This window comes from Mobula birostris, chromosome 4 (genome assembly GCF_030028105.1).
Source record: "Mobula birostris isolate sMobBir1 chromosome 4, sMobBir1.hap1, whole genome shotgun sequence".
In the NCBI taxonomy this organism is placed as follows: Eukaryota; Metazoa; Chordata; class Chondrichthyes; order Myliobatiformes; family Myliobatidae; genus Mobula; species Mobula birostris.
This window is the reverse complement of record NC_092373.1, coordinates 180,574,980-180,591,056: the sequence shown is the minus strand read 5'-3', so window position 1 is coordinate 180,591,056 and position 16,077 is coordinate 180,574,980. Positions and strand designations below refer to the sequence as shown.

The window sequence follows — 16,077 nt, the reverse complement described above, 5'->3', positions numbered from 1 at the left end:
GGTGGAGGTGCCACGAGCCCAGCAGGAGCTCCAGGCGGTGTGCTGCCAACTTCGCACGTGCAATTTCTGTAGGGGCTGTTGCGACACTTGTTCACGAGTTGTGCCTGGAAGTCTCTATGAAGGTTGGATTTGCCCCGCTGATGGGACCCAGGTGCCACCCACCCATCAGCACCTCTAGGTGTCGTCCCTCTGACACGTACAATTACTGTACCATCACATTTGCCCACCTATTGAATGATTTGTCCAGCCATGACAGAGACCACTTATAGATCACACATGTTGCTCTGTATCTGGAGCTGGGTAAGGCAAGCACTAAAGTTCTTTAGTGAACTAGGCAGTTTGACAGTCTGGTAGATTATTGAACAAGTTTTAAAATTATTTAATTAATAGGATTTAAATTCCTTGGGTACCATGGTGAGATTTAAATTATTGTCTCTCCCAATCATTTGATATAGCTTCTCATTTATTAGTCCAGCAACATAACTGATTTGCTATCATAACCCATCAGGAAGAGAAATATTCGGAAAAATGAACGCAAGGAGATCAGAATGCCTTCTCTGAAGAAATGTAATGGCCATGTATTTTGGCTTGCATGTATTTTTGGGTTACAGACAGGAAAACAAATCATCATCCATCCAGCTATCAGAAAAAAAACCTTGATACTGCCTCATTTTGGAAGCTTTCACTACTCACTTGCAACACTGCTGTTAAGTAAATTGCACGCTAATCTCTGGGTTAGTTTCTGAAGCTTTCATTGGCCAAACTGTTAAATATATTACAAGCTAATCTCCTAAAAGTGCTATTTCTCTAAAAAAAATTATGAGAGTATTTTTTAAGTGAACGTGTTAGCAGCTCAGAGGTATGCATTTGACTGGGCATCGGCATTCTTTCCAGCACTTGGTTTTGCCTCACTGCCAAAACATTCCCTGGTGTACTGTGATTGTACGCTCCTTCTCATTCATTACTGACTAATTATTTGTCAGTCAGCAGTGTCTCTATCAACTTTAAATGCAAGTTGAAAACATCAATGATCAACAATCTAAGTTGATTGTGATTTTGAGTCCTTGACACTGTCTTTCAAAATATTGTGCATTTTTTCATTGCATGGTTGGAGCCTAAGGCTAGATGCACCTGACTTGCTGGAGTGCTATAATTTGCAGGATCTTCCAGAAAGGATATTAGCATATAAATAGCAGATGCAATGACGACTATCACAGCTGAGTACATTTAATTTTTAGTTTATAAGATAGAATGGGTTTTTAAATGCATAGCCATCAAGCTTGCAGAATGACAAATGAAGTTTAGAGTTCACTTGTCTAAGGATGTCTTATAACATCATTTTTTAGAGTGTAACAGACACTTATTTAAGAACAAAACTGATTTCCTGGGTGGGAAGTAATTGAGATTGCCTCCCAAATTAATTAGACCATGGAGAATTTATTTTATGATTCTATTAAGATTTTGTAAAAAAAAAACAAAGTATAAGAAAGCAGATTTGTTCAACCATTTGAACACATAGAATGATTCCTTTTTCTTCACTTATTCTTGCATTATAAAGCAAAATTGAGTAAATGCTTTTATGACCCATTCATAAATATAATTTCTAGTGCGGCATTATGTGTTTTTACTACTTTTTATGAGACATTGGAAATGTTTCTCTAACACAGTGATATAATAATCATTTTCTTTTAAATTGAATTAGAATATGTGCTTCATTCATCCAATCCTGAACACAACGGTGATGTAAGATACTTTTGTCGATGGAATATTAATGCCTCGTTGTTTCTTTTAAAGAGTTGTTGCTTTCTGCTTTAATTAATGTGATGCAGGAACCTTGTGCGCGTAGCTACAAACATTCCTTTCAAAAGTAAATCGTTATCTAACATCTTTGAGATACTTTGAGGTGATATTGCATGATGGGATGCAAATTCAGCTTGGGTGCAGCACAAAATGGAAATTAGAAATTGTTTCTCCCTTTTTTAATGAGACAGAAGATGGGTGGAGTGTTAAACAGTGCCCAGCTTCACTCAGGTCCCCATTTAACTGCAAAAAATAGTCAAATATTTCTTCTGAGAGACTCTTATTTTACAAATTAGTACTAAATTTACTTGAGTTAAGTGCACAACTATGATTATAATTTTCTGAAGAATACTTTTGTGGCACTTGATTATGGTGAAATTTTGTGTTTTTAACAGTGATGCTCGATATGTTATGCATTGTAGCACAAGCCACCCCCCCCCCACTTTACCTTTCAGTAAATTAAAACACATAAATTCTGTTTAGCACTTGATGTGCAATGTGCAAGCTGAATGCCATAATACTTTAAACCTTGGGTTGTGTTTCACCTTTCATAAATTCCTGGGTAGATTCTATACAAGAATAATTTTCAGCTCCGCAGCTCGTTGTTATTCAGACTTGATTGATTGCTGTCATTTATTCACTGAGAAAGTTAAGTGCTCCTGTCATTTCCGAAGAGTATAATTAGGATGTTTCACAGGTCAGCGATAGTGACAGGTTTTCTTTTGATTTGCTTCGACAGATGAAAGCGGCCGATGAGGATGATGACGACGACGACGATGATTTTGTTGAAGTTCCTGAGAAGGAAGGGTATGAGCCACACATTCAGGAGCACCTTCGGGAGGAGTATGGTGAGTTTATGCAGCTGCTAGCTGCCACTTCTCAGCACTGTCTCCCACAGCTAAATAAACAAACCCTGTTATTAAGCAATAAGGTGATCAGCTGCGTGTTTAATCTGTCCACTGATGACTGGAGAAGCTGTCACTGAGTTATTTGAACACTTGTGTGTTAATAGACAAATAAACCTTTCTTGGTACTTTCCCCAAGAAGGATCTTATAACATTCTACCTCCTGAATGTGTTAGTTAAATTTCCTTCCTGTCCAAGTTCACATCTCTCTTGGAGCTTGTCATGCATTGAATACTGCATCCTAACTTCAGTACCTCTTAGTGTAGAAATCCAAGTCTTTATTCCCATTTTTATTTTGTTAAATGTATAGTACAAGTAGGCTTTATAGAATGAAAATGTGCAAAGCTATAATTCATTCTACAGCCACTTTAGGAACCACCGGTACCTTATAAAGCGTGGACTGAGTGTATGTGCGTGGTTGTCTGTTGCTGTACCCCATCCATTTCAAGGTTTGACTTGTAGTGCGTTCAGAGATGCTCTTCTGCACACCACTATTGGAACATGGTTATTTGAGTTACTATCAGCTTCTGTAAGCTTGAACCATTCTGACGATTCTCCTCTGACCTCTCTCATTAACAAGGGGGTCTTTTCACCCACAGAACCATTGCTCACCGGATGTTATTTTTTTCTGGGTTTTTTTTGCACCATTTTCTGTAAACTCCAGAGACTGTTGTGTGTGAAAATCCCAGGAAATCAGCAGTTCCTGAAATACTCAAACCACCCCATCTTGCACCAAGAATCATTCCACAATCTAAATCACAGAGATGCCATTTCTTCCTCATTCTGATGTTTGTTCTGAACAAGAACTGAACCTTTTGACTGTGTCTGCATGCAGGAGCAGGTGTGCAGGTGTACTTAATAAAGAGGCCACTGAGTGTATATTGGCATGGTCGACCCATATTGGGACTTAGCTTTTCATGTTGGTATATATCAGAAGGGTAATGCAACTGATTATACGCCATAAAATTCATGCCAGCCAGATATTTATAACAGATTATTACATAACTGTGACAGCTGGAGCAAGATATTGTAATACTACAACCCTAACTGGATTGAATCAGCCCATCCTCTTAATCTTGGCACTAAATCCATTTCTGGCAGTTTTCACAATGACTGGGAACAAGACAAAAACTACAAGTTTATCTAAGATGCATGTAGCCTCAAGGATATAAAAGGTTTCATGCCCACTAAATTAAAAGTCATTCTAGATTTTTAAGTATTTTTCCTATTCTCTGTCAAATTTATTTAGACCAGTCAATAGAATTGTATTTATATTTACCTAAATGTAGGTAGTTGGGTACTGAATTATGTAAATAACTGGGTACTAATGCAGACATAACTGACCAAATCCACCTATGTAATTTAAGTCCTAAACATGAGACATTCTGTAGGTGTTGGAAATCCAAAGTAACGCACACACCCCACATGGAAGGGGGTTCCCACCCTTTTTTATTCCATGGGCTAAATAGCCTTATGCAAGGGATATGTGGACCCACGTTAAGAACCCTTGATATGGAGATGAATAAACAGTTGACAATTCGGGCTAAGACACTTCTTCATGCAATTTCAGAGAATCCTTACAAAAATGAATAACCTTTGCATTTCCATGTAGAGTTTTTAATCCTTGTTATAAACTGGATTTCTGTACTTTGAAAATGGTGATTGACATCACCTCTTCTTCCTTCAATGGAATTGACTTTATTCAATTCAATTCAGTTCTTCCTTTACATGAATTCACTATTTTTTGGGCAGATCATAAACACAAGAGATTTTGCAGATGCTACAAATCTTGAGCTTCTGATCTTCTGACTTCTGCCCCTATCCATTCCAGTCCGATGAAGGGTCTTGGCCTGAAACATTCCTCTCCATGGATGCTGCTGAGTTCCTCCAGCTTTTTGTGTGCTTTGCTCAAGCTTTCCAGCATCTGCATCTCTTCTATTTATTATTAATATTAGTTTTTTTTAATATATTGAAATTTAGCAGATTTTTAAACCAGAATGTTTTTAGATTAAGTTCCAATTAACATCTTGACTGAATCAGCAGATTTTGGTGTTCAGAACCCTATTATGCATGCTTTGAAAAGGAGAATGAAGCAACATCTGTTCAAATCCCAGCAGCATCTGGTGACCTTGTGATCTCTGTCTTGGAGGCCGACATCAGACATTCTTTGAAAGGGGTGTCATGCCCTGGTGGTGTACCGGGTAGGGTTCTGAAAACCTGCGCCAACCAACTAGCTGGCGTGTTCAAGGACATTGTCAATTTCTCACTGCTGCAGTTGGGGGTTCCCATCTGCCTCTAAAGGATGACAATCATACTAGTGCCCAAGAAAAGCCAGAGTGAGCTGCCTCAGTCACTATCACCCTGTGGCATTCACATCTGCCATGATGACGTGCTTTGAGAGGTTGGTCATGGCTAGAATCAATTCCTACCTAAACAGGAACCTGGACCTGCTGCAGTTTGCTTATCGCCATGGAAGCAATTTCACTGGCTCTCCACTCAGCCTTGGGTCACTGGATGAAAGTAATATCTATGTCAGGCTGCTGTTTGTTGACTACAGCTCTGCGCACAACACAATCATACCCCCAGTGCTAATCAACTTAGCTCCACAACGTAGTCCTCTGTACTTCCTCTGCAACTGGATCCTTGACTTGCTCACTGGGATACTACAGTCTGTGCGGATTGGAAATAACATCTTCTCACTGGCAATCAACACTGGCGCTCCTCAAAGGTGTGTGCTTACTCCACCGATCTACTGTCTTTATACCTACGAGTGTGAGGCTAGGCGCAGCTCAAATGCCATTTGTAGATTTGCTGATGACACAACTGTTTTTGGCGGAATTTCAGATGGTGACAAGGAGGTGTACAGGAAGGAGATCGATCAGCTGGTTGAGTGGTATTGCAGCAAGAACCTTGCCTCAATGTCAGTAAGACCAAGGAATTGATTGCTGACTTCAGTAAGGAGAAGTGAAGGGAACGCACACCTTTCCTCTTCAAGGGATCAGAAGTGGAAAGGGTGAACAGCTTCAGGTTCCTGAGTGTCAACATCTTTGACCTATCCTGGGCCCAACATATTGATGCATTTACAAAGAAGGTACAACAGTGCCTACATTTCATTAGGAGTTCGAGGTGAATTGGTATGTCAGCAAAAACTCTTGCAAATTTCTACAGATGTACTGTGGAGAGCGTTCTAACTGGCTGCATCACCGTCTGGTATGGAGGGGCCACTGCACAGGATCGGAAAAAACTGCAGAAATTTGTAAACTCAGCCAGCTCCATCATGGGCACTACGCTCCATTACTGGCACTACGCTCCATCACTGAGGATACCATCATTAAGGACCTCCATCAGCCAGGTCACACCTACTTCTCATTGGAGACACACGCTCACCGTTTCAGTGACAACTTTTCCCCCTCTGGCCATCAGATTTTTAAATATATTTTCAAATGTTTTATTTTTTTACAGCAACAGTACAATCTAATACATAAAATTACTACAGTACTGTGAAGGGGTCTTGGGTGCCTTGTGTGCCTAAGACTTCTGCATAGTTTCATAAGCTGCCGTGTAATAATGATCAATTAACCTGCTTGTAATATTGAATGAAAGATATGTGGATGGAAAAGACTTTAATTTCAGTGGAATCTTTCTTGCTCATTTCAGACCATCCAAAAGTGTTTACAGCCTCTTGAAGTTAATTTTGTAAAGTAAGCAACAATTACTGTCGTAAGAAGGACACACAGAGCCAAATTGAAAATGGGACATATTCTGCATACTGAAATGTGATTGTGACTAGATGCTCCATAATAATAAAAAGGGAGATTGCATATGCTGGAATCTTGAGCAAAAGAAATGAACTGGTGGAGGAACTCTGTCAGGCAGCATCTGTGGAGGGAGATAGACAATGGGTGCCTTGGGTTGAGTCCTTTTATATGGCTTGAAAGAGTGGTGTGATCACTTGGGTCAATATGATGTTCTCCTGAGAAGTTATCTATTGGTGGGTCCTCGGCTGGCCTTAGAGACTGATCCGGGATCCACGTGTGCTGGTGTAGTCTGGGCAGGTGGAAGTTGTGGTTGAGTACAGAGCAGATAGCCAGAATAAAGAGGTGTGGCAAGAGATGGTAAGCAGCTGGTAGTTCCAAATGAGGATGGGTTGATTTGTAGATTAAGTCCAGTGGGTGAGGGAAGGGGTGGAGAAAATGACAGAAACTGGGAGATGATAAATGGAGGGAAAAGATTGTGGATTCTGGAATCTAATGACAGATGGGAATGGTGGAGATTGGTGATGGGGTCCCAGTGGGAAGAGTGTATGGGTGATGGTCAGCTGGAACCAAGTGTGGAAGGGTATAAAACCTGGAAGCACAGGGGCTGGTGGTGGGAGTGTTGAAAAGGTGGTGTTTGAGAGAACACTGGATGATCCGAAGGTGTGGGGGGGGGAAGTAAAGGACAGAGAGATATTAGGTTCCCTGAAGTTAGAGAATTGGGTGTTCAAGCCATTAAGCTTCAGACTTTCCAGGCTTAAATGAGGTGTACACACAAAATGCTGGAGGCACTCAGCAAGTCAGGCAGCATCTATCAAGAGTAATATAGAGTTGACATTTTGGGCCGAGACCCTTTATGAATATGAGGTGCTGCTGTTCTTGCTTGCATGTGGCTTCACTGTGGCGTTGAGGAGGTTGAGGGCAAATAAGCTGGTGTGCAAATGGAATGAAATTGCAGGCCAGTGGTCAAAGTAATACAATCCTCATTGCTGATGATTGCAAATTTCTGCTTTGTGCTTAAATACAAATCATCCAGTAATTGAATTAAGCAATGTAAGTGCAAAATAATTTTATGAAAAGTAATTATAAATTAATTTTAGTAGCAACTTTGGAAAAAATCTATGTGGGACGTTTAATAGAAGATAACAGAGAAGGTTCTAGCAGGTGATGATAAATTTATCAAAAGCATATCTTAGTGATAGTCTGTTTATAAGAATACTAATGAAGTAATATTTTTTTTAAATCGTGAATTCTGGTGATTTGTAAGCTAAAGACCTTTCCTGTTGTGGAAACTGTCCAGACTATCATTATATAAGTAATTAACCTTCCCCAATGGAGCAGTTGCAAGTTTATTCAGAGGTTTATATTTTAAATTACTGTATATCAGGAATATATCTATGCTTAAAATATGAAAACCATAAAATATCATTTTCAAAAAGGATCTTGAAATAAAGCTGCATGCATGTTCATCTACCCTCTTTCCATGAAATCTGCATTTGGTCTTGATTCCATGATAATTCTCAACCGCAGTATAACTGACCAGTTATGGTTCTCTCTGCCTTTAAACATCTTTCCAATTGTTTTTTTCCCATGATTTTGAGGGATAGTAGAATTCCCCATTGTGGGTACTGTTTTAGTAAGTTTTATGTAAAATCATCAGTTGAAAGTTGTGTCTAACTTTAGCAATAGGAAAAGCAGGTTAAAGGGTTGGCACACCATTGTGGGCCAAATGGCTCCTATTGTGCTGTACCTATAAGTAACATTGAAGAATGCATTGTAACATGCTCTTATTTCAGTGCACAATTGCAAATTAATCTCTAAAAGCAAACTGAGTTTCATTTACAATTTATTGACTGTTGTAAAGAATTATTTGCTTCAAATTGAGACCAACTGACAACTGATTTACTTTTTTAAAATGTTTTGCTTTAAGTGTATCTACCAAAATTCAGCATTTTTTGGCATTTCATTACAAGAAAACAGGGTGTTAATATTCTGTAATATTCCCTCTGAAATCCTCTGGTAGGAGATGCATTTTATGAGAAAATATCTTGTCACACAAATGCTTTTTGAAAGGAATTATTGATCCATTTGAAAAGCAGAATGAGAAAGAACAGAAAATCAGAGAAATAGTTGCAAGGTTTAGACAATACACTCTAATTTCATCTGTTAGTAGTATAATTTTACTTAATCTGTCAGCTTCCTTAATACAGTTGTAAATGTTGCTGTGATTAGCTTTTATGTTTGAAAAACCAAACCAGATTACACCTGTAAACTAAAATGAATGAGCCTTAACAGCCTAATGTGTTACTGCTGCTGTAGAGTGCCAATGACCCGGCTTGTATCCTGTCTATGGATGCTGTCCACGTGGAGTTTTCACGTTCTCCAGTGCCTGTCCACATTCTAAAGACAATCTGGCAGGTTAACTGGCTACTGCAAATTGACCCCCCCCCCCCCCACCAGTGTAGGTGGGTGGCAGGGGAATTGGGGAGTTGATAGGCAAATGAGAGACCATGGATTACTGTAAAATAACTAGGGGAGTGGGACTGATGAGATTGCCGAGGGTTGACATTGAATTCATCTGCTAAATGGTTTCCTCGTATTGTAAGAAAGCCATGTAATATGAAAATGTGTTAGATAAGAAAAACGTGTTCTGTGGAATATACTGTACTGCTCTTAATAGAGTTGGCTTTCAAAGCAGGGTTACAGTAGGTGTCAAAAGAATTCAAGGTTAAAACAATTGCCTTTTAAAATTATTCAGTGACCTGCTATTTCCACCATTACTCTTATCCTGCTCTACTTGTCAAATTAATTTTTATACACTTATAAATAGTATATATTGTATATAGCCCTTCACTACAGCTGCAAAAACAACAAATTTCACAAGGTATGTCAGTGATAATGAATCTGATTCTGATTTAAAAACGGCTGCAAATAACTTGTGTAGTTAAAAGATATTGGAGTTTAAGGGTTAAAATTTAGAAGCATTGGAGTTCATAGGAGCTTTCCGTGGTTCAACTTCTATCAGCAGTTTCTATTATCTGTCTCAACAATTTGCCAATTAAACTTCAGAGCAGATCCAATGTTGTTAAAGTAAGGGTAAAGCCACACAGCTGAGGAAACCTTCCTTCTGTCTCTCCCTCCCTCTCTGTCTCTCTCTGCACCATTGAGGTGCTTTATCTTCTCCCTAATCCTAAAATTTCTGTCAGGACATAATCTCTTTCTCAAATTTACATTTTAATTACAAGTCCTGGTGAACTTGCTAAAATCAATAATGTCAGCATTCAGTGGCCTAGCTTTGAGCCACAGGCCCTGCCTTGCGATTTTCTGCTATTGATTAATCTTTTTAACTCTATCCATGTTATTGCTTCAGGCAAATAGGTGATACAGAGCAATTTCAAAAAGATTTTGGCATTTTATAGTTTTGAAATAAGGTCACATTTTATAACTGTGGCTCTGTGTTTGTATAATTAAAGGTTAAGATCAACTTAAAAAGAAATGACTTCCACCAAAGTCTCAACATTGTAACACAAGCCGGTGCCATTTGGTTCATTGGGGCTATGCTGGGAAAGGCAGCTATCCAGCCTAATTCCGTATTCTAAGAGTTGGTCCATGGATCTGCAAGTTGAGCGTGTTCAAAGACATTCAAATATTAATCAAATTTAATGAGTTTTTAAAAACATTCTCCCGTTCTTTTAGCCAACAGGTTTAGACTCATTGTGTTAAGGGATTGTCAAGTATGTCCAGTAATATCGTCTCAAGCAATATGTAGATAGTCTTACCAGAGACGGGTAACAACCGTCCTCCTACTGATAAATGAGTCTGGCCAAGAGACTGAAGTGGGACCAGTGATCATAATTTTATTAGTTTTTAAAATGTTGGCCAGCCCTGTATTTCCCCATAACATTTAACAGCTTGCATTGGGGTAAGGTTAATATTGATGCCATTAGACAGGAGTTTACAAGGGTTGATTTTGATTTGGAGATGCTATTAGCAGGTAAAGGGATGTGCGAAGTTAGCAAGTGGGGAGCTTTCAAATGTATGATGAGTGTTTTAGGTCAACATGTCCCTGTTAGAGTGAAGGATAAGGCTGTTAGGATTAAGGAACCCTGGCTGATAGGAGATCTTGAGACTCTAGTCAGGAAAAAGGAGGCATATGTTGGGTATAGAAGTTGGGATCAAGCCAATCTCTTAAGGAGTACAAGTAGTGAAGGAGAACACTTTAGGAAATCAGGAGAACAGAAAGAAAACATGAGATATCCTTGGTAGAAAAAGTAAATGAGAATCCCAAGAGATTCCGTAAGTATATTAAGAGCAAGAGAATATTAGGGAGCGAATGGGTCCACTTAGGATCCGTATGGTCATCTGTGAGTGGAACCATAGGAGATGGAGAGGTCTTAAGTGAACACTTCTCAGCTGTGTTCACTGTAGAGAAAGTCGTGGGAGCTAGGGAGTGCAGGGAAGACAATAGTGTTGCCCTGAAACATATTGACATTATGAAAGAGAAAATGTTGGTGGCCTTGAAGCACAAGTAGGTGGATAAATTCCTGGGGCGTGACCAAGAGAATCCTAGAACATTGTGGGAAGCAAGGGAAGACATTGCAATGTTGGATGCCAGTTTTCTGTATCTTTCTTGGCCATGGGTGTGGGGTACCTGAGGTACTAGAAGACCAAAGGGTGACTAATATTGATTTAGGAAGGGCTGCAAGGACAAGCCACGAAGCTGCAGGCATGTGAGTATTGCATCAGTGGTGGGAAAGTTACTGGAAGGGATTCTGGAAGATGGGATCCATTTCTATTTAGGAAGAGAAAGACTAATTAGGGAGAGTCTGCATGGCTTTGGGTGTGTGGGAAATCGTCTCACTGATGCGATTGTTTTATTTTGAAGGGCTAGCCAAAAGGATGGATGAGGGCAGAATGGTAGGCATTGTTTATGTGGATTTTAGCAAGAGTTCTGGTTGCTGAAATGGTCGGCTGATCTGGAAGTTTAGATCATGTGGAATGCAGAGTGAGTTATTCAACTGGGTGCGAAGGTGTGTTCAGGGAGTGACAGAGGAAGATTTTTTTTCAGATTGCAAGTTTGTGATGGTGGCATGCTGCAAGGATCGGTGCTGGGACTGTTGTTTGTCATATATTTATTAATGATTTGGTTGGTGATGTAGTGAGTTTGACGATGGCTCCAAAATTGATGGTGCGGTGATCACTGATAAAGGTTGTCTAAACTTATAAAAGAATCTAGGTAAACTGGGAAAGTGGGCCAAGGAAGAGTAGATGGAATTTGACTCAGGCAAGTGTGAAGCAGTATATTTTAGGAAGTTAACCACGGCATAACATGCACAGGGCTCTGGGCCGAATGTAGAACAGAGGGACGTAGGGGTGCAAGCAATAGTTTCCTGAAAGTAGTGACACAGGTAGACAGTGTAATGAAGGAAGAATGTGGTATACTTGCTACCTTCAGACAGATGATTGAATCCAAGAGCTGAGACATTATGTCACAGCTGTAAGACATGGGTGAGACTCCACCTGGAATATTGTGTTGAAATGCCAGTATGGCAATGCCAACCAGTTCCCTCCACCACCAGCCTCCTCCATCTCATAGAACTGGTCCTCACCCTCAACAATTTCTCTTTTGGCTCCTTCTGCTCTCTTCAAGCTCAAGGTGTAGCCACAGACACCTGCACGGGCTCCAGCTAAGTCTGCCTTTTCGTTGGCTACTTGGCACTACCCGTGTTCCAAGACTTCCCCAGTAAAACTCTCCAACTCTTCCTCCAATACATTGAGGACTGCATTGGTGCTGCTTCATGCGACCATGCTGAGCTTATCGGTTTCATTAACTTTGCCTCCAACTCCCACCCTACCCTTAAATTCAATTGGTTCATTTCTGACACCTCTCTCCCCTTTTTGAGCTCTGTCTCCATTTCTGGAGACAAACTGTCTACCGACATCTTTTATAAATCTACTGATTCCCAGGGTTATCTTGACTATACCTCTTCCCACCCTGTCTCTTGTAAAAACACTATTCCCTTTTCTCAGTTCCTTCATCTCCACTGCATCTGTTCTGAGGATAAGCCTTTCCTTTCCAGGACATCAGAGATGTCTTCCTCCTTCAAAGAACAGGGTTTCCCTTCCTCTGCCATTGATGCTTTTCTCACCCGCATCTCCTCCATTTCCTGACGTGCACGCTCAAGTACGTATTGTAGAGCTCCACCGGCATTCATCTCCTTCCTCACCTGCATTCAGGGCCCCAGACACACTTTCCAGATGAAGCAACTCTTCACATGCGAATCTGTTGGGGTAGCCTACTGTATCCGGTGCTCATGAGAGCCAACGTAGATGGGGAAATGGTTTTGTGAAGCTTCTCTGCTCCATCTACAAAAAGTGGAATATCCTGGTGGCCTACTATTTCATTTCCTATCCCCATTCCTGTTCCAACATGTCGGTCTGTGGCTTCTTCTTCTGCCTTGTTGAGGCCACTTACAGGGTGGGGGAGCAATACCTCATATTCCGTCTGGGTAGCCACCAACCTGATGACATGTACATCGATTTCTCGAACTTCTAGTAATTTTTTTTCTTCTTCCCCCTTTTTTTTATTTCCCTACTTTGGCCTTACCTGCCTGTCACCTCCCCCTGGAGCCTCTCCTTCCCCTTCTCCCATGATCCACTCTCCTCTCCTATCAGATTCCTTCTTCTCCAGTCCTTTGCCTTTTCCACTTACCCAGTTTCTCACATCATACACCCCTCCCCACTTCACCCTTCATCTTCTTATTTGTACTCCTTCCCCTACCCCCCCTCCTTATTCTGGCTTCTTCTCTTCCCTTTCCATTCCCGATGAAGGGTCTCGACCTGAAACATTGCCCATGGATGCTGCTTGACCTGCTGAGTTCCTCCAGCATTTTGTGTGTGTTGCACTATATGAAGTGTATGTTTGAGCTAGAGAGGAAAAAGTTTTGCAAGGATATTGTTGGGACTGAAGGGCTTGAGTTGTAGGGAGTGACTGGATAGGCTAGGACTGCTTCTCCTGGAGAGGAGGAGGCTGGCGAGGGGGTGACATTGTAGAGCTTCATGAAGCCATTAGGGACACTGATGAAATGGATCATTGCAGTTCCACCCCCCCCCCCCCACCAAGGTTGGGGGAGTTTAAAACTAGAGGGCATAGGTTTAAGGTGAAACAGGAAAGATTTAATGGGAGGCCACTATTTCACACAGAAGGTGGAGGGTATCAGAGGAAGTGGATGGGTAAGTGCAATTACAACATCTAAAGGAGATTTGTACAGGGACATGGCTAGGAAAGGTTTAAGAATGTGGGCTAAATGTTAGCAAAAGGGACTGGCTCATGGTTGGTGTAGACGTCCAATGGAAGAGGGGTTGTTTCTATGGTTCTATTATCCCTATCTCTTTCTGAGTCACAAATCACTTCCACATCTCCACTCTAATCCATCTACTAATTACATTACCTCTGTGCTTCCCAGTTTTTCAATCCTTTCTTCTAAAAGAGAAATGTTTTTTATACTCCATTTTGCTGATCTGGACATTATGGGTGCAAGGAAAGAGTTAATTGTGATTCTTTCTTCATATGTGCCAAAATAAAGTGGAAGTTTGAAGACAAAATGGTGTCAGCTTGGAACGTTGTGATTGTCTGGAGCTGTGCACCAGTGCACATTCTCGAGATTAGATAATGAATGATGTTTTCCTCTTTACAGACCTGTTGTCTCTGTTTTCCTAAATTATGTATCTGGGCTGAAGGTCATACGAGATAAGGGGGTGCAGCTGGTACCATCAAGCGACAGCGAAGTACTGAGGTGATAATTACGTTATGCTTTGAAAGAATCTTAAAGTGTATAAAAAGGGACACTTACTTTGTGCAGCAGGAGAGCTTTGCCTTAGGCTAGGGTCACGACTGGTGCTCCTGGGAAGAGTTGGGGAATTCAGAGACAAGAATGTCCAAAGGTTTAGAGTATGTTAAGGCAGAGTTGGAGAGGAAGAGAAAAGGCTGCGTGAAGTTTGGCAGCATTCTGCAGATCAGCTCCTTTAGTGGATGGTAAGTATTTAGCTTTCTGTACTCCTACTGTAGACAATTTGTTTCTTTCTGTATTGCATTGTGCTCGTTCTAATGAGGTGTTTTCTTGTGGTCTTCAACATATTTGTAGTGCCTCCCTTTGTTTGTAAATGCCCTGAGCTGAATTGGGGAAGAACACAATGAATTTTAAAAATAATTTTCATTACAATGGGCAAGGCCGTTGTTGAAGTTTGTGGTAAGCTGTCATCCTGTACAACTGCAGTCCTTCTGGTGAAGGTACCTCCACTGTGCTCATGAGGAGAGAGTGCCAGGACTTAGATTCACCCACAGTGATATCTTTCCAAATTATGATGGTGTGGAGTTTGGAGGGAAACATGCAGATGGTGGTATACCCATGTGCCTGCTGTCCACATCCTTTGTGACGGTAGAAATCGCAGTTTTAGGAGGTTCTATAAAAGTAGCTAGACAAAGAACTACAGTGCATTTTGTAGATGGTAGGAAATTGATATTCAAGTTGCTGGAACAGACTGCTTTGCCTTCGCTACGTTGAGAGGTGTTGGAACTGCATTTTTCCAGGTAAGTGGAAAAGTAAAGGGATGAAAAGACCTTGGGGTACTGTTCCTTGCTACTAGGTACCCAGTGTTTAACCTGCTCTTGTCGCCCTGAGTTTATGGTCACTGCCCCCAGGATTTTGATAGCTAAGCTTTGCACATCACAGCTGTAACATGTAGTTATTTGAGTTACTGCTGCCTTTCTGCAGCTTGAACAAGTCTGCCAGTTGGTAGGTCGTCAAAAACTGGAATCTCTGTAGGTACATGAACCCTATATCTCAGCATATTTTATTCTACTTTTTTTTAATCAGAATATAAACTTTTTTATTAACACTTCTTTAATAAATTGCAATTATTTGTTTAGAATTACTATTGATTGAACCTGGTACATTATTTTGCCTCCTTTTTCTCCTATCAGTGTAAGGAAAGACATCTTTTGAAACCTTGTTCCCCTGGTACTTTGTGCACTGGTCTAGATTGCAACATTCTTATGGTGAGGTTGTTTACTTGATTTTTGAGGTTCTAAGAACTGAGCCTACTTGCACCTTTCTTTCCAGCAAAGATTGCCTGGTAGTGATTAAGTACAAATCCTAGATTTCTTCCCATCCTAATATCCCATACTGTTTTGCTTTAGATTGACTGGCTTGCCGTAGGTCCAGGAATTCAAACTGGTAGCTACTATGTCTTTAAGCCTTTCTGTCAGAACATTTATTTAGTTAATCTGGGATTAGAAGAAAGGAATATTCTAATGTATGTAGTAAGTGTTATTCAAAGAACTTTGATTAATAGTATTGTCCTTCTGATTTATAGTTATTTTTCTGCACATTTCTGCATGCTTTCCATGTCGCAGTGGCTATCTAATGCAGATCTTATAGAACATTAGAACAGTACAGCACAGCACAGCCCTTTGGCCCACAATGTTGTGCTGACCCTTAAACCCTGCCTCCTATATAACCCCCCACCTTAAATTCCTCCATATACCTGTCTAGTAATCTCTTAAATTTCACTAGTGTATCTGCCTCCACCACTAACTCAGGCAGTGCATTCCACGC

General features: G+C 40.6%; 1 protein-coding gene across 1 annotated transcript in view; it reads left to right on the top strand.

Annotated features, from left to right (window-relative positions):
- uvssa (UV-stimulated scaffold protein A) overlaps positions 1-16,077 on the top strand; it is a 269,384-nt gene that overhangs the window by 29,971 nt on the left and 223,336 nt on the right. The window contains exon 8 of the mRNA XM_072256627.1: positions 2,540-2,648. Coding sequence (XP_072112728.1) covers positions 2,540-2,648 — 109 coding nt within the window. The remainder of the gene's footprint in view (positions 1-2,539; positions 2,649-16,077) is intronic.